The sequence below is a fragment of the Podarcis liolepis genome, assembly GCF_965112155.1.
Source record: "Podarcis liolepis genome assembly, chromosome: 16".
Classification (NCBI taxonomy): Eukaryota; Metazoa; Chordata; class Lepidosauria; order Squamata; family Lacertidae; genus Podarcis; species Podarcis liolepis.
In genome coordinates this window covers 10,410,772-10,433,261 of record NC_139567.1, presented here as the reverse complement: position 1 = coordinate 10,433,261, position 22,490 = coordinate 10,410,772, and the positions used below count along the sequence as shown (strand labels likewise).

The following is a 22,490-nucleotide window of genomic DNA, read 5'->3' as shown; positions in this document are numbered from 1 at the left end:
CGCTCAGGGTTCAGGTGGCCTCAGTGGCCCAGAATGCCTTCCATCAGCTTCGGCTGATGGCCCAGCTATACCCCTATCTGGACAGCGATAGCCTACTGTTGTCTATGCTCCGGTAACCTCAAGGTTCGATTACTGCAATGTGTTATACGTAGGGCTGCATCTGAAGACGGTTCAGAAACTTCAGCTAGTGAAGAATTCAGATGGTTTGAGAATATTACACTGATCCTGGTCCGACTGCACTGACTACCAGTTAGTTTCCGGGCTCAATTCAAAGTGCTGGTTAGGACCTATAAGGCCTTCAACGGCTCAGGACCACAATACCTCAAGGACTGCCTCCTTCCGTATGAACCTATCTGGACCCTGAAATCATCTTCTGAGGCCCTTCATTGTGTGCCTCCTTCTTGAGAGGTCCGGAAGGTGGCAACATGAGAACGGGCCTTCTCTGAAATGGTCCTCTGTAGAATGCTCTCCCTAGGGAAGTTTTTTTTTTGGGGGGGGTGGAGGCTATTGAGTTGTTTTTATTTTCATTATATATTTTGTGGTTTTATATTTTGATTTTGCTCTGTGAACTGCCCTGAGACCTCAATTAATTAATTATTAAATTCAATTAATAAATAATAATAAATAAAATAAATTTTGGACCACTTTTCTGTAACTGGTGCTTTTGTTGTTAGTATCAGATACTTCAGGGGCAAGGGAGGGGGACTGAGCTAAGTACAAATTTAAAAATTTCAACTTAGGATACTTTCAATGCCAAAAGTGGCTCTCTCCAAACAAATTTACACAGCTTCCCCTTGCAGTAAGTGTGGCCACTCACAGAAGAAATAGCAAAGTTACAGGCAAGGCAGTGTCTTATTGTTCAGCCGCAGTGCCCATTGGAAAAAATTATCTATGGAGTAAATGTAAACTGCAGTTTTTGGTAGTTTTATACACAGTCAAATATGAAAGAGATTCTCACATAGCAATCCTATACATGCTTACTCAGAAGTCCCACTGTGTACAATGGAGCTTACTCTCAGGAAAATGTGCATATAATTGCATCATCACAAGACTACGTAAAAACACAATTCTCAGTATGAAAGGACTTTACAATTGACAACCAAGAAAGTAGGAATGGGGTGGCCCTGAGAATCCTAAATTAGCACTATAGTAGTGCTAGCTCAGCTAACTAATAATAGTGCATTCTCTAGTGACTTGTGCATAGGGCTGCCATGCAGACATTACTGGGATTTCAAAGGTGGAATTGACATCCAGGGGAATTTTTGAAAGGCAGCACTTTTTTCTGGATCTTAGTAAATAAAAAACTGTGGGTTTTTGTAGAAAAAGAAAAGCTCGACAACTTCTGGGTTTGTCTAAAAAAAGCTCAACAAATTCCAGGTTTTCTTTTAAAAAGCTCAACAATTTTGAGGGTATCCTGGTTTTTACGTTTTGCAATATGGCAACCCTTCTTGTGCATTTAGCATGCCTGCTTATAAGCTAGAAGCCTGCTGGCTGAGGAACTGAATGGCTTCTCCTCCTCAGTGGTTAGTTTGGAAATTCAGGCTACCAGCCTCTTAACAGACTAGCAAACAAAACAAAACAAAACTAGGAGCAAGGAATTTCATGAGCTTATTTACAAGGTATCAAAGAAGTACCTAAACTCAGGGCATATCAGAACCTTTCGTGACTGCCAAACCCAGACTAGCTTGCAAAACCAGAGAGCACTTGAGTCCAAAATAGGACCTAGTTGAGAACTGCTCCAGATTCCAGTATGCTAGAATTGCTAGGGAAACAAGGACTTGATTTCTAAGCACTGCAGTAAACACTGTCAAGAATAGAGAAATTTTCTAGTATGGGTGGGGCCAATGTTACAGCTTCAAATCTTGTAGGCAGCTCATTTCTCAATAAGCTCATATACTTCAACAAAGCATAATGCCCCACTAAACAGGATGAACAAGAGAGAGAGAGAGAGAGAGAGAGAGAGAGAGAGTGCATCAATAACAATCCCACAATTTTGTTGTGTTTTTAGTATCCTCACTTGGGGAAAACAACAGGACTGTCTGACGGCATCTGTTTCCCCAAGTATTTGTGAGCAGCCTTAGTGGATAAGTGATCTTTACATGCTTATTGACAGTGCCTTATATCACTTTTTTCCACTGTATTGAACAGGATCAATTCCTGCTAATTGGTCTGTAACTACCAGGATCATTTGCTGTTCTGAAAGCTTTTGCCACTCTGCTTCCTAATTATACCAGATTTTGCTCTTAAGAGCTACCAATGAGTTTTTACAAAAAAAATCCCAAAGTGTTAATGAAGTTTCAAAATGTATAAATTAAAAAGATAAGGGGGAAAAACAAATAAACCCAAAACCTGGGAAAGATCCAGGAGAAATTTAAAAGGACTCCCTGCCCACCCTGTGGTGCTAGAAATAATTCTTATTGTGTCAGACAATGAACATTCAAGCTGGTGTGACAGAAGGCCAAGAGGTGATTTGGACTGTAGCATTTTTTTTAAGGGTTACAATTATTTGACTCAAAGACGATTGAAAGGCCAGCAAGTGGAAATCAGAGCTAGGCAAATGTACTGTAATGTCAATGAGAGGAACACATCTTAAGATGGCAATCTACTGTCGGAATAACCAGTCAAAGAAAGCAGCAGTCTTTCATTTGGGAAACTTTCTCACTGTCAATTCCAAAATTAGCAGGATGTTAATTGGTGTGTTGGGACCAATTAAAATGTCACAAGGTCATGAACACGCTTTGGAGCTCCCCAGAATTATCCTTCAGGTTAAATTCTGAACAAAACAACAAGGTTGGGAGGGTTCAGGTTAGAAAAAGGTGGGCATGATGGGAATTCTCCAAAAGATGCTATTTGTTAGATTATTAAAGTATTTTAGATTGAACATGCAGGTACCACGGTTCCCGTAGTTTTCCCTTGCAGAGAACTAAAAGCAACTTCAAGGAGGAAAGAATTAAGAAGAGTTTGGATTTGATATCCCGCCTTTCACTCCCCTTCAGGAGTCTCAAAGCGGCTAACAATCTCCTTTCCCTTCCTCCCCCACAACAAACACTCTGTGAGGTGAGTGGGGCTGAGAGACTTCAAAGAAGTGTGACTGGCCCAAGGTCACCCAGCAGCTGCATGTGGAGGAGCGGAGACACGAACCCGGTTACCCAGATTACGTGACTACCGCTCTTAACCACTACACCACACTGGCTCTCGATGGGGAAGAGGCCTCAGAGGACGGAAGAAAGGGTTAATACCCCTGCTCTCCGCAAATGCCATGTTCTCCAAAACAGCCTCATGAGGATACTAATTACTTTTAAAAGTAGGGTCTTATTCAGGAAAGCCTCATATAGTGTCTGTTTTGGCCACGGCAGACAAAAATTTAGCTGCTGACAATATGACTAAGGTGAACTTTAGCTGTCAGAGGGGACTGTACGGCAAATAAGAAAGAAAAGGAGGTCCACAGAACGGCAGGGCATTGATACACCTTTGCTGATGCTCAAACCTTTTTCGTTTTTGGTTGTTTGAAGGGCTAAATTAGTGCATGCATGTTTCAGTGCTGTGGAAAGACGCTGGGACCACTTAGCCCCCAGTATCGAAAGTCCCACAACTGAACAAATTGCAAAATGCTACATTATGTTTAGTGTTACGTGGGTGACCTGCAGCAAGCCAAGCCAAGCACCAGGCTCACACATCCACCCCATTTCACCTCCAACATGGGGAAGAGAAACAGACTCCTTTGAAGATTAGAACATCAGTTTGTGAATCCTGGCTTCTTGAAACAAACTGTGGCTAACTGAACAAGCCAGCTTCTTAGCCCACAGTTTAAAGGTGGCTTGTTTTGAAATTAAGTTTGCTGCAACCCAGGATTCTAGGTTCATACAATGTGTCAAGCCGCTATTTTCTGAAAGTGGAATTAATCCCCTGGCTATGTGGAAACAGAAGGGGGGCACATAAACCCAGTGCTTTGTTCAGACATGCTTAGGTTGTCCACTTGGCAATGAACCAGACATGGAGAGGGAAGGGTTATAAACCTCACCACTGGTGATATCATGGGTTAGAAAAATGGTAAAGGTAAAGGATCCCTGAATGGTTATGTCCAGTCAAAGGTGACTATGAGGTTGCTGCGCTCATCTCGCTTTCAGGCTGAGGGAGCCAGTGTTTGTCCACATACAACTTTCCGGGTCATGTGGCCAGCATGACTAAACCGCTTCTGGCACAACGGAACACCGTGACGGAAACCAGAACGCACGGAAGTGGCGTTTACCTTCCCAACACAGCGGTACCTTTTTATCTACTTGCACTGGCGTGCTTTCGAACTGCTAGGTTGGCAGGAGCTGGGACAGAGCAACAGGAGCTCAGCCCGTCACAGGGATTCGAACTGCCAACCTTCTGACTGGCAAGCCCAAGGGCTCAGTAGTTTAGACCACAGTGCCACTCGCGTATCATGGGTACCCTCTGGGAGAAACTTGTGATATTCACATAACTACACTCTATACCTCATTTGATTTGCCCTTGCCCACAAACAAAGTTTTGCTCTAAGGGTCACAGACTGATCAAGGTTCCCCACCCCTGGGTTTAGAGCAGGGGTTGTCAACCTGGTCCCTACCACCCACTAGCGGGTGTTTCAAGATTCTAGGTGGGCAGTAGGGGGTTCTATGGCACAAGCTGAATCCTTTCATTGAGCATTGGTGGGCAGTAAGGAAATTTTACCACCAAGAAAGATGCATTAGTGAGTGGTAAGTATAAAAAAAGTTGACTACCCCGGTCTAGAGTCTATACTAACAGGATGGCAGGAGTTCTCCAGGGTTTCAGAAAGGGTAGGAGTCCTTCACAGTCCACTGTGGAGATGCCAGGGATTGAACCTGGGATCTTTTGCATGCAAAACATCTGCTCTGCCACCGAGCTAAAGTCCCTTACCAAAGCCCTTCATCAATGGAAGGTATCCAGATCCCACACAGGCATGCTTTCACCAAGCAAAAAAAATGATTGCCTAGTAAGACACTGCCAGTGCACACAAAGAATGCAGCAAGAAGCAATTTGTGCAAAGTTCCTTCTAAAGCAATCTAATCATGACACAGAATTGATGAACTAAACTAAAGGGCACTCCTCCTAGGTATTTTAGCCACAGGTGTTACTTCAACTTCTTAGTTACATTAACAGTAGTCAATGCTGAATAAGAAATGTCATTCAGAAGTGCGAAACTCTGTTTTCCCATTAGTCACTCTTCCTTCTTTTTCTTCTGCATTAAGTATATTTCAAACATCTCCAGGAAATCCACTCACACCAGCACAATTATCACTTTCTTAACAACTATTCACTGCTTGTATTGAAGAAGCTAGAAACTTGAGGAGGGAAATTGTGGGCTATTTTTAAAAAATTATTCATTTTTTTTAAAAAATAACCAACTATCTAACAAATCTACTAAGTAGAGGGTTTCCCAAATTATAATATTCACTCTGAAACTGTGTTCAATGAGCTAATCTAATTTAAAAATTAAAGGGATGAATTTTTCCATGCTTCAGCTTTTCTCTTCCTAAATTTGCTATGCAGAAATTCTCAGTTTTTTTCCATTTCATTTCATTTGCTTCTTTTCATCCTGCCTTTGTGTCACAAAGCATTAAAAGCAGCAAGACAATTAAAACAAACAGTATCATCATGAAAATGGAACAGTTTGAAAAAGCTAATAAAGTCAAATCTAAAACAGTAGGTTAAAAGAAACACACAGAAACATCTACAATAAAAATCTAAATCCTAAAAGACATACAGGACCAGGCAGATCTCATAAGATATTGTATTCTTTTATTTATTTCCTTTTTTAGTTTGTGGTTTAATTATATTTTTGAGTTTCATGTTGTATCGGGGGTTTGTTTTATAAGCTGCTGTGGGGTGTTTAGCCTGAAAAGTGGGATATAAATATATGAAATAAGACAATTCCCATAAATAACCTTGGCACCAAAACTGAGGAGGTCATGTCATGAGTATCATCATTCTGATCTACAGTAGTGGGACCATGAGCAAAGTCTTCCTTTTCAGCTCTTCCCAGGAACCCGAACTACCTGTGCCTTTCCCTTCTCGCTTTTCATGTTCCTCATTCCTACCACTAGTATTCCTGTTTGAAGTCTACCAATACAGTATACTCCAAGACATTAAGAATCTTGACCTGTTAGACTGGTCCTGTATTCCGAAATCACTTTCAAGGATTGGATGCAACTGTTTGACTGGGCTCAGGACACATGGTGTTCCAGTTAATTCAACAGTTAATTTATTGTGCCTGAATACAAGACATCTGCCTTCTTTCCAGCTGGGAAAGAAACAAGAGACAGAGAGAAGGGGATAAGAGTTAGCCTTTTGAAGTGCTCTCCTGATCCTAAGCAGGCCTGCATAGATCTGACTAAGGATTTTAATGTCAAATACCTTCATCTCACTTTAGCCAATAGCATTACTGCGATTTGACTCTAGCACCTTATTTGTCAGCCTCTCTACTCCGATCATAATACCCTTCCTTATAGGCATTACATGCCTCATTGACTTAACCCCTGCTAGCTTCTGTGGCCTTCCTGAGATCATTGAGTTTAGCCCAGTTAATAACCTTCAGCTTCTTTAAACACTTCAGACTTGTCGCTTTCTAATCAGCTCCTCTCTGAACTAAGTCATCTCAGTCACAATCTAAACTTTACTAATCCAGTTTCATTGTCAGGACTAATCCAGTTTCCGTTGTTGGGTCAGAATGGAAAAGTGAGCCTTTGGGGGGGGGGTACAGTCAAACCTTTCAAGAGTTACAGCTCCTACTATGGCTGTAGAGACCAATATGAGATAGACATCTTTTACTGCAGGTGGGGCAGATGAAGGTGTTTGGTTTTGCTGCTGCAGGTGCGCCATGGTGTTTCTTCTCTCTGTGCTCCTCCCAGCGGTCCTTCCTCCTCTGATCACTGCTGTGGATACACACCCTGACTGCCTGTCTCCAGGCACTGAGATTGTCTGCAAGGGATTCACTTACAGCAGGGTTAACGTGGCCAGCCTTTATGTCACGTTTGCAGACATCTTTGTAAAACAGAGCTGGACTGCCAACAGGCCTAATGCTTGAAGCCAGCGCTCTGTGGAGCATGTCCATGGGAATCCTGCCATCTTCCAATCTGTGGACATGACCAAGCCAGCATAGATGTCGCTGAGACGGAAATATGAAAACATACTGGGAATGTGGGCTTGGGAGAGCACATCTGTGTTTGAGACTCTGTCCTGCCATGTGATACCCAAAATCTTCCTGAAGGCAGTGTGCACGTTGCCCACGACTCACTTTCATAAAGCAGTGTGCTCAACATGCAAGCCTGGTAGACCTTCATCTTGGTATTGGTCATTAGCACCAAATTCTCCCATACCCTTTTGGAAAGGTGAGCCATTGCCATAGCTGCCTTGCCACTATGCTTGTCCAGGTCAGCATCAATGGAAATGTTGTTGGTTATGGGGGGAACCCAGGTAGACACCATCTTCAGTGAAGCTGAAGGCATAGAAAAGCAATAGGGAGAAGACTATGCCAAAGAGAGTTGAAGTGAAAACACCATCCTGTTTCACACCACTCTTTATAGGGAAGGCATCCGAGGATGAATCGTCATACTGGACAGTGCCATGCATGTTCTCATGAAAGGACACAATCATCTTGTGGAACTTAGGTGGGAATCCTATCTTGTTGAGCAGTGTGAAAAGTCCTTTTCAGCTGATGAGGTCAAAGTCCTTCATCAACTCAATGAAGTAGATGTACAAGGGATGTCTCTGCTAATTTAGCAATTTAGTGAACCGACCTCGACTTTACCTCCTATTTATCTTGAAGCCAATGTCCTCAAAGAATGAAGCTAACCTTCCTGAGGCCACACCAGAAGTAATTATGAGAGGCACAAGCAGACACTGCCTCTCCCAACCCTGTTGTGCCTGCATAAAATGACTCTGTCTTGACTGAGCTCAGAAATAGAACATCAGCCCTGCAAAGCCAGGACCATATGGGCACCTTGTTTGTCTGTTTGCCTTTAAGGCTATCAACCAGCTAGAGCCTCACCAGGTTCAGTACTGTCATTGATAAGCTTTCAAAAACAAAAACCAAAGGACTTCAAATTAATACTCTACAGATGCCCAGAAGCACTCTGCCGTTACCTATCTTCCTATCAGAACAGAAAGGTACTCTGCACATATGGAGAGAAAAGTGCACTTATGTATGTATGTCATAGAAAATCATCAACAATTTTCACAGGCATAAGGCAATATACCGTATTTTTCGCCCTATAGGGCGCACCAGACCATAGGGCGCACCTAGTTTTTTTGGGGGGGGGAATAAAGGGGGGAAATTATTTTTCCCCCAGGCATGGGGCTGGGGCGGGGGAACAACTACCGAGCTTCCCCCAACCCCAGCCCCCAGAACAGGCTGCTTTCCGCAAGCCTTGGGAGAGCTGCCCGAAGTCCGAGGTGTGCTCAGCTGTGCTCCCCGGGTTTCAGGCTGCAGGCTGCTGTCCGCAAGCCTTGGGATAGCTTCCTGAAGCCTGGAGAGTGAGAGGGGTCGGTGCGCACAGACCCCTCTCGCTCTGCAGGCTTCAGCGAAAGCCTGCATTCGCCCCATTCGCACACACATTTCCCCTTCATTTTTGGAGGGGAAAAAGTGCGTCCTATAGGGCAAAAAATACGGTAATTTTGGGAGTTGAAAGACAAACTTTAACTGACCCATCTCTGAGCCAACTCAGTTTTTCCATTCCACTTCACTAAAAAGTTGTGTGCACATATTGCTCAATCAGAGCCATCTAAATTAACCACCACAGCAGGCCAACTTTTGTTATCTAGAAACAAATCCAATTTGCCTAATTCAGCTTAGTACCAAAATCTGCCACAGTTGTTCATGGATAGGTAAACTTATTAGTCGCAATGGCTTGTCAGAAAACTAACCATCATTCTCCTCTTAAATAATCAAATTAATAGCAAGGCTATGCTTAGGTCCTCATGCCCAGCCCTCCTTTAAAACAGTGTGCATAGCAACTCACTGTTCAGTGGGAGCTGCTTCACTGGGGCTAACAGACTTCCTAAAAATCAGTTCTTCATGGTTTAATGAGTCCCATCTTCACCTACTGCCCAGCTCTACAATCACAAGGTCTGGGTTAATCACTTACAGTACCACTGCTTCAGCAAACTCAATTTCCTTCACGTTGTCTTCATTAATCTCATAGATATACCCTTCCACAACCTGTTAGTTCCAGTCTATAAGGTATAAATACCCCATCTGTTGAGCTAATCATAAATTTTGAAATTCCAAGGGCAAAAGCATTATTAGTGAAAGGGCAAAAGCTCTCTTACTCTTGCTGCCTACAAAAAGGGAAAATTCCAAGCTTAGATTGGGAAATACCTTGAAGGAGAGAGGTCTTATTGTTTACAGAGTTCTTCTACACTCCCCCTTTGATTGGCAGTGATTACTGCACTCAATATCTATAGCAGCTTCCTGTCTTTCGCAATTATCTCCTATCTATCTCGTAGTCTCTCATAATTCCTGACACTGTAGTCCTATTTGAGCACTGCAGCACCCTGTGTCTCTCCTGATTGAAACAACAAGTGAGTGGCCTGCTACCAGAGAATTGACCTGTAATACGAGTTTCAAAAGCCTCATCTATTGCACAAAACAAAAGAAGCCTACCTCTGGCTGAGAGCTTCTTGGTGTTGATAATCTTTGCCGCATATTCGTGTCCAGTGCAGAGTTTGACACAGCGCCGCACAACTGAGAAAGCCCCCCTAAAAATGTGCATTAGAAAAAAGGAGAAAACAGAGATTAATGGCTGCAGCTTGGAAGAATCCGATTCACAGCAGTATCTCGTTTTTTTAAAGACAGCTTTGCAACATTTTTTAACATTTCAACATACAGAAATTTCCCTTTTAGCCCATCCCATCATGGCATTCTTATTCCAGATGAGAGCAAAGGAGAGAGAAAAGAAAATAAATTGCCCCTTGTTGAATTCATTCAATGAGAATGTCCTAAAATTAAAGGGTTGGAAAGCATCTCAAAGGTCATCCAGTCCAACTCCAAGCTGATGCAGAAGACCAACTACCGCAGCATCTGTGAAAAGAGGCCACCCAGTCTCTTAAAAATCTGTGATGAATGAGAATTTAAAAAGGTCTAAAAGGGCTCCAAAGATTTCAGGAAGAAGACCTATTTTCCTGTTGAATGTTATTTGCCGCTTGATCCAGGGATAGCTAGACTGCTCAACTGGTTAAGAGTGTGGTTTTGACAACACCAAGGCTGCAGGTTCGGGTCCTGACAGCTGCATATTCCTGCACTGTAGGGGGTTGGACTAGATGACCCTCGGGGTTCCTTCTCAACTGAAAGGAAAACCACCTTGGAGGGGAAGTGGCAGGGGAGAATGCAGTGAACTACACAAATCATCCCCTCCTTTCTCACACACAAAAACGGCTTTGCGGTTTTCTACAATCAAACGGTATATTACTTTAAATAAATAAATAAATAAATATTAGCAACTCTGACATGTAGTGCTATATGTTAGTTTAAGGGACTTCTGCTGTTGGGATTAGAAATATATTCATTAATCATATTTTATCTCATCCTTCCTCCAGAGCAGCACAAAAAGAGTGACAGAAGCAGCTTCAGGACTCAATAATAATAATAATAATAAATAATAATAATAATAATAATAATAATAATAATAATAATAATAATTTATTATTTATACCCCACCCATCTGGCTGAGTTTCCCCAGCCACTCTGGGCGGCTCCCAATCAAGTGTTAAAAACAGTACAGCGTCAAATATTAAAAACTTCCCTGAATAGGTATTTGAGCCCTAATCAAAAACTTTAGCCACCATACCAAGCTGTCTTTTATCTGAGAATTCTTTTAACACAATTTTTAGCACTTAAGATTTTGCATTTTTTTATTTTTTAAAGAAGTGCTCTTACTTTAATGTTCCTAAGAACTGTAAGGCTAATAAAGGCTGTATAAACATCTGTCGTGAGTAGTTAGGCTAATTAATCCTACTCTAGTGTAGGATAATGAGTTGAGCTACAAGACTATAATTCTCAGTTCACCAGCGTGGTACCCACAACCTCAGCAAAGACTGACCTCAGATGCTCTGCTGTCAACAACTCCAAACAGCTGTCTATTACTCATTCCCTAATTCCAACCAGTAGTGAAGTTGCTGGGCCATAGCTATGTGGACGTCACAGTTAAGGTCAGAAGCTAGAGGGCATATTTGATGGATATTTGTTGGTACAAATTGTGCTCTGCTCTCTGCATGACAGTGGGACTCTTAAGAAAGCATAAGAATTGCCTTGCCTGAATCAGACCATGTAGACCAGTACTGGGTTTTTAACAGCGGCCAGCCTGATTTTCGTGGGAAGTCTCAGATATACAGTATGGGGTTATATCCAATGCTGCTCCTACTCAGAGTATTCCCACTGAAGTTAATAGACATCACTAACTGAAGCTCATTAAAAATGTCAGCTATTCCAGAAAGAATGGATTGGCTAAAACAGCTCTCTATGCTCTCTGAATCGTAATGACGTTTTAGCTCATCCCAGTATAAACAGTGAGAAGGATAATGCAGTACAAATGAGGAATAATTGCATTGCATGCTAACATTGCAGAGATAAATTAGTTGCTACAGAAACAGGTTTAGTACAATCCTGAACATCCTTACTCAGAATTAAGTCCTTCTTGTTTAATGGGATTTACTTATTTGAAACTCTACATAGGATTTGCAAATGAACCTATATTCAATCAACAACAACAAATCCTATCTTTTGAAAGCGAGGTACTCAGTTTATATCATTGGTTCGCCAGAAGCGGCTTAGTCATGCTGGCCACATGACCAGGAAGCTGTACGCCGGCTCCCTTGGCCAATAAAGCGAGATGAGTGCCGCAATCCCAGAGTCGGTCACGACTGGACCTAATGGTCAGGGACCCCTTTACCCTTTACCTTTAAGAGGCTGGTGACCAACCAGGACCCAAGAGGTTGCAATCTGTTTGGAAAGATTCATTTGGAAAGATTCAGTCTTCAGCAGAAGACCAAGGAATGCATTTTAGTTTATGAAAGATATAAGCATAATATTGTCAAAGAGAAATCAAAAGTACATTATATATAAATACATCTTGGGGGATGAAAAATCCAATAAACAATAAAGGGGCTATTATGTGCAAATATTACAATATGCAATATTAAAATTAACTACAATTTAACTACTGCCGAATCCTACATTGGCTCACCAACAACAAACCCGCCTTAGTTAAATATTACTACATGGTCCCAGCTGTCCTAATTTCATGGCCTTTTACTTTTAAAAACAGAACATAGCTACCAACCCAGAGTGAAATTCCAGAAAACAGGATCCTGCAGTCTTAGATCCATATTATTAGAGATCAATCCAGTTTCCAGTATACAAGGTGCAGGGAAACCCAAACAGAAGATTAACCCAGGTAAAAATTAAAGAAAAATGTTTTTAAAATAAAACAGTGAAATCTGAACAAAATAAACTATTAAAAAATTGAATACAAAGTTGTCCATATAACACCTAACTATGTTTAATAATCACAAGGAAGAATTCTGATAAGGGAGAAATAAAATATCCTCAAGCAAATAACAAAAATCAATCAGAGTTGTACAAAAAGTGCATGGAAAATTCAGCACAGAGAAGCCTAAAGCAAAGTAAAAATATTAAAAGCGGTAAGAATGGACTCTGACATCGATAGTTTTGAATGTGTGTGTTCCAGAGAAGAGTTCAGTTATGTTACAAAAAGATATCAGAAAAAAACTTCTTGGGTGAAACAGAGATGAAGCTGAGTTCCAATATCTAAAAAAACTACAAAAAAACTTTAAAATTCCTACTTGCTGATTGATTGCTTCATTCTCCCTTTGTTCTCAACTAAAAGAAATTCTGTATTGGAAAATGGCAAGTCAGGAGGCAAACACCTGAAAAAGCAAGGTGCCATTATTTTGCAGTTGACATGATCCTGAGCATGGATAGGCAACCTAAGGCCTGTGGGCCGGCAGACGGTCTGGGAATCAGCGTTGATTCTACAAATCTTGTATCTTCTTCACACTGGTTGACTAAGGCCTTGTTAGCATTTCTGCTTTTCACACTCCAGAAAGACATTAAGGTCTATTTCAGTCATGAGCCACAGCTTGTTGACCGTTCTACTCCACAGCTTCAAGTAGGACCATCTTCATCATGTATCCAAATTTGCCCCCCTCCACTGAGCTCGGAACAACCTTCCTCATTAAATAACCACTACAGACTTTTCAGCAGCTGCTCAGAAACATGTATACAGTACACATAAGTATATATGCTCACACTCATCGAGGTTTCATAGTACAGTGGTGCCTCGCAAGACAAAAAGAATCCGTTCTGTGATTCTCTTCGTCTAGCGGTTTTTTCGTCTTGCGAAGCAAGCCCATTGACGGATTAGCAGATTAGCGCTATTAGCGGCTTATCGGCTTATCGGCTTATCAGATCAGCTGATAAGAGGCTTAGCGGCTTAGAAAAAGGGGGGGGGACCCGCAGGAACTCGCAAGACATTTTCGTCTTGCGAAGCAAGCCCATAGGAGATTCGTTTTGCGAAGCACCTCCAAAACGGAAAACTCTTTCGTCTAGCGAGTTTTCCGTCTTGCGAGGCATTCGTCTTGCGGGGCACCACTGTAAGGTTAAAAAAAAAAGGGTAAAAGACCCCTGGATGGTTACATCCAGTCAAAGGCAACTATGGGGTTGCAGCACTCATTTCACTTTCAGGCTGAGGGAGCCGGTGTTTGTCCACAAACAGCTTTCCAGGTAATGTGGCCAGCATGACTAAACCGCTTCTGGTGCAACAGAACACCATGACGGAAGCACACGGAAACGCCGTTTACCTTCCCGTCACAGTGATACCTATCTATCTACTTGCACTGGTGTGCTTTTGAACTGCTAGATTGACAGAAGCTGGGACAGAGCAACAGGAGCTCACTCCATCGTGCGGATTTGAACCGCCAACCTTCTGATCAGCAACTCCAGAGGCTCAGTGGTTTAGACCACAGCGCCACCCACATCCCTAGGTTTCAAAGTACTGTAATCCAAAGAGCGCTCCAACTGGAGAACAGCCTTTGCCAAAGGTGCCATGGACTTTGAAGACGCTCAAACTCAGGACGAAAGGGAGAAACGTGCAAAGAGGAAGCCACGTTTGGCAAACCCTCACCCTGATCAACTCCCACCCAGAAGCCTATGTCCCCACTGTGGAAGGTGTGTGGATCCAGGATTGGCTTCCACAGTCACCTATGGAAACACCGTTAAGGCCATGTTCATGGAAGACAATCTTACTTGGCTATGAGTGGTCGCCAAAGAAAAAGAATCCAAAGAGAAAGTTATTTGAATGAATATATGAAAGAGAACAAAATAAACCAAAAATTAATTTGAGTCAAAAGCACCTTCAAATATTAAAATCATGTATAAATGTCAATTCTACAGAGCTACTTTTCATGAGGGAGAGCTCCATATCCTGGGATATCGGCAAGGCTTTTGAATTACTGGTGCACTGGAACTCAAGCTCTCACCTATGGAGTGAGTGCTGGTGGATCTATAACTACTTAAATTGACGTACTGAAGCATGATTCAGCATTTTTAAACTACTGACCACCTGGAGAGCCTTTGCACAAACGTAACCAGCTAGCAGAATTACGCAGCTTTACCACAGAGATCTCTCTTGTGGTTGAAGCAACGCAACCTGGGCTGTGTACAGATAGGTTTGTTCTGGGGAGCAGCAGCACCAGTTTTCCTCTTATCGCTATTACAATAGCACTAGTCACAATCCTGTATCAATAGCTGCATGAAGATACAAGTGTAATAGTAAGGGCCAGGGGGAGCTTGTTTGTTCCAAGTTCTTAATTTCTAATTGCAACTGTTTCCCTAGTCAGATCAATGGAGTGATGAAATTGGCTAGATTGGATCTCAAGCAGCTTCTGGAGTAATCAGTTTCACTCCTAAGGGAAACTTTGCATTTTTTAAAAAAAAATCTGTTTGCTTGTTTAAGAGCTAAATGAGCACATATGTACATATACACCTGTTTTTTTCATATAATCAAAAAACCACTTTTTAAAAAAGCATAAAAATGGCTTCAAAACTATTCCTGGCATTGTATAGGGAGAAGTATACTAACTTCCTCTGAGTTCTATCTAGTATGTGTCAGTGACAGAAGCACTAATATATATATGCCTGTTATACCTGGAATAGTCATGCTTTTAGAAGCTAGTTCCAGCTTTTCTAAAATACAGCTTGAAGTCCTAACGCACCTTTAATAGTTTTGAATAAGAGGGAATTTCAGTAGGTGAACTTCCTCCTCTATTAAAAGTGTAGAATTCCTGTCCTTTTGCATCTGACCACCCTACACAAAATCCTGCAAAACCTGTTCAGCCAGAGACCACAGTGGAACACAAACATTAGCGTAACTTGGACCAAGTGGTATTGCATCCACAAAGACAACGAACACACACACACACACACACACAGTGGAAATGATTTACCACCATGGCAAACTTCTGCAATGGGATTTGGGTCTTAGGGGCAGGAGAAGCTGGCCAGAACTCAACAGTCATGGCAAGTACAGTCAGTTTAGCATGAAAGTAACCCCCAGGTTTGGACAGCAGTCTGAATTATAATGCCTCTTGGAGTAGCCTAAAATAATTCAAGATTATAAAGTGCATATTCCTGACACATTTGGAAATGTTACTGCTTTATAAAATACAAAAGTAGAAGGGGAAATTATAAATTGATTGATAAAATCAGAGATACAAATACAACACAAGGATAGCCTTCCCCAACCTAGTGCCTTCCAGTTGGTCAGAATAGAGTCAACAATACTGGGCTAAATGAACAAAACAGTCTGCCTTGATTTAAGGCAGCTCTCTGAGTATTTTGGCAATGGCGGGCCTCTCAAGATCTTAGCAAGGGATCTTTCCCATCACCTGTTATGAGATCTGAATTGCACTTTAAAGCTGTTTCCTATGCACATTTATGCCCCATTGCCCTAGAACGGCCATCCCTAGCGTGGTGTCCTCTATATGTTGTTGGACTTCAACTCCCATCAGCGCTAGCCATCATGGCCAATGGCCAGGGATGATGCTAACTGTAATCCAAAATATCTGGAAGGCCTTTGTATTTGTATCTCTGATTTTATCATTACAAACCACCCCCGCTTTCATTTTTAAAGTAGTTTCAAAATAAAGACAAACATTTTATGTGTTGTATCAAACCCTTTTCTGAACCACTCAAGAGATCTGAAATTAACTACCTTTGGTCAAAATGACAGCTTATAAAGTCACAGAGAGAGATGCAGTAATTTGCAACCATTTCCTCACTGCATACAAAGTGGTATTCTGATTTCCCCCCCACTTCTTAGCACCATGTATTTAAATATCTATTTGAAACAGAAGTCAGTAAAACTTAACCAGTATTATTCCTAAGCAAACTGAAATAATAAATAGCAAAGTGCTTCAGGCTGCAGAACTATTAGTAACCAAAATTATTTATAAATCACTTCCTACAATAACAAATCAGGGTTCCACATGTGGGCCAGAAGAAGCAGCCAAGAGAGATTCTTGAATGTTAAGGGATGCCGCCCATATAATCATATTTTACCAAACAAGGAAATAAATAGACCCTGCACTCATGCTGCTGTGAAAACTGGCATGCAAGAACACAGCCTTAGTGACTGGGTGGCAGTTGGGGCATAACAGAATAGAAATGGTGGGAATGCATATACACCCAATACACCCTCCCACACAAAGAATCCATCATAAGCTATACCTAAGAGTCCATTTAGGAAGCAATCTCTCTCTCTCTCTCTCTCTCTCTCTCTCTCTCTCCACACACACACACACACACACACACAGCGACAGCAAGAGTGCTGAGTGCCTAAGGAAGTTTAAAAGTAAAGGTAAAGGGACCCCTGACAGTTAAGTCCAGTTGCAAACAACTCCCGGGTTGCAGCGCTCATCTCGCTTTACAGGCCAAGGGGGCCGGTGTTTGCCCGCTTCGCAGTTTTTCCGGGTTATGTGGCCAGAATGACTAAGCCACTTCTGGCGCAATGGAATACCAACACCAGAGCAGCGCAAGGAAACGCCGTTTACCTTCCAGCTTGAGCAGTACCTATTAATCTACTTGCACTTTTTGGAATGCTTTTGAACTGCTAGGTTGGCAGGAGCTGGGACCGAGCAACGGGGGCTCACCCCATCGCAGAGATTCGAACCGCCAACCTTTTGATCAGCAAGCCCAAGGCTCTGTGATTTAGACCACAGCACCACCTGCGTACCTAAGGAAGTTTCAGAGGAGTACTAGAAGAAAATGCCCTTGGGGAACATGTGCCTTGAGATACACATCCCTATGGATTAATCCTCACTTTAAGAGATCTTAAGTGCAAGGGAACCACCCATTAGCAATTTAAGGGATCACAGGGAGAGGATCATTTTTAATCAATTAAATATATTTTAACAGCTTTCACAAGGGGGGGGGAACATTCCCAAGAAGGCTTTCCGAACAGATTAAAAAATACAATCAGAGGACGTCACTGCAAGCTGTTGCCTGGCAACTGCCGGCTGCCAGCAAGGGAAGAGTGCTTCCATCATTGCTCAGCCCCAATTCCTTGCCTCAGAGGATTTTGGTTTGAGTTGCCAGTGGTGTAGTGAAAGGGGACGAAGGTGAACAAAGCTCCTCTGGCATCACCTGCCAGAGCAACTGAAGGTCCCGCTCTTTGTTCTGGCAAATGAAGATCATTTGTTGAAGTTTAGTGTGTTTTACATGATGAACCTATGCAGTCAGTTAAAACTCCCAGTTTAGAAATCTAACAGTTGCAGAGGCCAGTTGGCATACAAAAATCTTCAAGAGATGCCAGCAAGTTGGGCCTCTGTAACATGGCCACCCAGAGTGTCTGGGTACAAGTAAAATTTGGATGATGATGATGATGACGGAAACAGCTCCCCTCCATATGATCTCAATAGTAGACAAGCTAGGATATAAGGACTCAAGCAGTCCTTACTTCCAGGAAACTAGCACAGATTTTCAGTCATGCTGCTCCTAACAAAGTGGGCATTATAATCTGGGAGTACAGTCATACCTTGGTTCATGAACGGCTTAGTTGATGAACAAATTGGCTCCCGAACGCCAAAAACCTGGAAGTAGGTGTTCCAGTTTTCAAATGTTTTTCCGAAGCCGAATGTCCAACACAGCTTCCGCTTGAGTGCAGGAAGCTCCTGCACCCAATCGGACGCCATGCCTTGGTTTTCGAATGGTTTTGGGAGTCGAGTGAACTTCTGGAGCAGATTAAGTTCAAGAACCAAGGTTCCACTGTATGGCCATGGAGGCTCTTGTGATGTGCTCTTGCACTTCAAAATTTACCACTAGGCCTCTGGGTTTGACACCAAGGAAGAACAAGGATAAGGGCAGGACCCTGTCTAAATAGTCCTGGTTTCATATATGGAGAACATGGTTCAGGGGTGGAAAAATTGTGGCCCTCCAGATGATGTTGGACTACAACTCCCATCTCATCCATGAGCGTTGACCATGCTGGTTGTAGCTGGTGGGAGCTGGAGTCCCACAACATCTCCAGGGCCGCAGGTTCTCCCACCTCTGCCATAATCATTAGGGGCATGTTCTACTCATGCGTAAAACCTAGACAGGGTATAGATAAGTACCCAAGGTTCCACCCACTTGCTATCCTTCACATTGCCTTTCAGTTTGTGGAAGGTGATTCTTTGCATGTTTTAGAACCCTAGAAAATCAGAAGTACAGAGGATTCATGCTTCAGACCTTTGCCTTCCACAAGTTGGAAAGTATCAGTAGGTGGTGTTTAGCAGGCTCATTCTCACATGCATGTAGGTTTTGCACAATGCTTGTGCAGGGCTGAAGTAATTTCTGATTCTAAACAAATTTGACTGTAGCTCTTGGAAGCCACTTCCAGAACTTCCCGAGGTTATAAAACTCCATATAGGTATTCTAAATAATTCAGTGTTTAATTAAAAAACACACAAAAATGCTGCTTCCTTCCTCTCCCAAAAACCCCCCACTGGGTTTCTAGATAGGAAGCCCAAAAACACATTTCAGTAGCAACAAATTAAGAGCAAAGAAAAGAGCATGGGTGTAGCCGGGGGGGGGGACCGGGAGGGACAGCTTCCCCCCCATCAAGTAAATCAATAAAAATACTTAACTGAGGTTCTGCCCCTCCCAAACATGAAGCCTGCCTCCCCCCCAACATAAATCCTGGCTACGGCCATGGAAATGAGGAAGCCAAATTACAGTACTGTACAAAGAACAGGGGGAAATGGAGTAATTGTAAAATAAAAAATGTTTATTGGAGTGTTTTTAGAACCAAATTCATTTTTCTAGCACTTTGAGATTTGCCTTTGTGTTTTGGGGTCTTTCAGCAGTCAAGAGGAAAGTTAAAAAGGTTAATGGTTGTTAGGAGAGAAATGGGGGGGGGGGACTGGGGCTCCATTTAACTGTCCTATTTTACATCAAAATCAAGAACTTCTTGAAAGATCAGCCAAGGACATGCATTCTGACTCTGCTGTAAAAAGGCCCATGGGCGTAGCCAGGATTTTTGTTTGGGGAAAGCCTTTTGTTGGAGGGGGGCAGAACCAAAAATTAGGAGGGCAGAACCTCAGTTAGTTAAGTATTTTTATTTGATGGGGGCCAGCTGCTGCCCCCTGCCCCCCTTGGCTACGCCCATGAGAAGGCCCCATCATTTACCAACAAAATCTAAACTTAGCCTGCCTCACTCAGGTTTTTATTTTGCATTCACATACATCACAAGATTAGGGCACAGCAAAGACAACCATCACAGCTCTTTGTAAAACCAAATGTTCACGCAGCACTAAGTTGGCACCAAATGCTAGCATCTTTCTCAGTTCTGATTTCATTGGTTCAGCTCAGCAGCATAATAATAGTCAATCACAACCATGACTAGGTTGCAACCTTTTGGTTGGGCAAAATACGAGATGGGGGGGGGGGGAGTCCTCTGTTTCCGATGCACCTGCCTCTGCTCACACAAAAACTCATTCCTCCTTTCCACCGGGCCCCTGCAAACCCCCCTCCCACTCTTTGCCCACGCAAAACCCAAGACTCCACCATAGCAGGCCTGTGCACTGCAAACCCCCCTCTCATGCTCTCTGCAACCCACCCTCTGCCCACACAAAAATACTCTCTCTCAAACTCCACCTTCTGGTCCCACCTCAGCCTCAATAGTCCCGCAATAACTCTCTCTTACACATTGACTCACCCTCTGCCTACACAAATTCCCACTCAGCATCATAGCTGTCAACGTTTCCCTTTTTTAAAGGGAAATTCCCTTATTCCGAATAGGATTCCTCGCAAGAAAAGGGGAAAGTTGACAGCCATGCTCAGCATCCTTGCCCTCTTCCTCCCACCAGACCCACCCTCTGCGCTGCTTGCACAGTTTTGAGGAGGAGGAGAAGCTCAAATACAGTGGTACCTCAGGTTACATATGCTTCAGGTTACATACGCTTCAGGTTACAGACTCCGCTAACCCTGAAATAGTGCTTCAGGTTAAGAACTTTGCTTCAGGATGAGAACAGAAATCGTGCTCCAGCGGCGCGGCGGCAGCAGGAGGCCCCATTAGCTAAAGTGGTGCTTCAGGTTAAGAACAGTTTCAGGTTAAGAACAGACCTCCGTCACGAATTAAGTACTTAACCCGAGGTACCACTGTACATGAAAAATAGCATCCCGTTTGAATTCCAAACAGGACAGGGGACACTTTCCTTCCAAAAAAAAGAAAAAAGGATGATCATGCTTTTCTAGGGACAGGTGGCAACCCTAACCATGAGCCAACAGCACCTGCAGCAACATCCCCTGACCTACCCCAATTTGGGAGGAACACACAAAGATTGTCTGATGATGCTTTAGTGAATGTGCATCTTCTGTTTCTGATTTTTCACTGCGCATCTCATTCACTACCTCCCACCTGGGCAGGGTGGGGATCCCTGGAGGGAAGCTAGGTATAACATAATACTTTGCATGTCTCCTCAGAAATAAGCCCCACTGAGTCAAAGGAAACTTACTCCCAGGTAAGTGTGCACAGGACTGCTGTTTTAGTGTGAAGTTTTCACATCTTGCAGTGTGGGAAGCTTGCAACTTCTTCTCTTTGACAAGGAAACAAACAGCAAAAAAACACAAGCGTGAGTCTTCCAAGTATCATATTATCTGCCACATGTTATGAAGTCCAAAAAAGCCCAGAATCTCTGCTAAAACACACACAATGTAGGGAGGCTCAGATAATGATACAGGCTGACAGTGTTTTGGAAATATCCATATAGTCAAATATATGAAACATTAGAATTAATTGACTATGTAGATGCCACAAACTTCTTCTTTATGGAAAGGCAGTGGCCGTATAATAGTACCCATACTTCCCACATGCAAAACTGGGTCTCCTTGGCAGGTGTAGCTCCATCAACCTCAACTTCCCATGCGTAAATCATAAATGTCAGTAATTTAGCTTGCATGGCCCGTATTATGTTTCATGAGATAAGGAAGTGTACCCATTTGGATAGGGTTAGATTACAAATCTCAACAAATATCAAAAGGAGAAAACAGAATTTTGTTTTGAAGGGTCAACTGTCACAATTGCGCTCTATATGCTAACTTTGAATTGGTTATTGTTAATGTTACAGAAAATGTCAATAAAAACAAGCCTTTTTTAAGAAGGGGGGAAATATAAGATTTTTGGTAGGGGAGGGAATAAGTGAGTGTCATTTTTGGATTTTTAAAGTTATTATTATACACACACATATCCTACTCAAGGTGGATTACGCAGAATAAAAGCATAATACCACTTCAAAAACTTACAATAGCCAGAGGTGTAGGAAGGTCAGGTGGTACCCAGTGCAGAAAATTTCTTGTCACAACCCCCCCACACACACACATTGATATTTATTTATGTTTTTGGCCTGCAAAAATGGTTTTACGTTATTTCATATTTTCTTACAAAGGAATGTGGATTCTGGACCTCTGATAACAAGTAGGCGACTATGGACAGATACTTAAATCTACAGGATGGATTGTGTTTTGGCTTGTGTTATTTTATTTATATTTATTGTTTAATTATTTAATAAAATTTATTTTTAAAAAACCTGCAAACTGGTTTACCAAAACAAAAAACAAAAAAACACAGCAGTAAAATCAAGAAAAATTAACAATCCTACTTTAAAACATACAAAAGCTAAAATATTAAGATTAAAATTACTTCAACTTCCTAAGCATCTAGGTATGCTTGCCTAAAGAAGAATGCTTTTAGCAGGTGCCCGAAAAGCGTCTAGCAAAGGCACGTGCTTTGTTGTAATAGGCAAGGAGTTCCAAAGTGCATGTGCTGTCACAGTAAACAATGCAGTACAGATATTACGTATGTGGAACCTGTAGTAGTGCTTGAAACTACTGACGGGGAGGTTATATTTAATGTGATTTCACCATGCTCTGTATTATCTGAAAAGGAAAACATTTA

The 22,490-nt window shown here is 42.4% G+C and overlaps 1 protein-coding gene across 18 annotated transcripts in view; it reads right to left on the bottom strand.

Moving 5' to 3' along the window:
- CAMK2B (calcium/calmodulin dependent protein kinase II beta) overlaps positions 1 to 22,490 on the bottom strand; it is a 194,264-nt gene that overhangs the window by 130,896 nt on the left and 40,878 nt on the right. For all 18 annotated transcript variants that reach the window (XM_083480467.1, XM_083480484.1, XM_083480483.1 and 15 more), the window contains exon 2: positions 9,647 to 9,741. In XM_083480467.1, the coding sequence (XP_083336593.1) occupies positions 9,647 to 9,741 (95 nt within the window). The remainder of the gene's footprint in view (positions 1 to 9,646; positions 9,742 to 22,490) is intronic.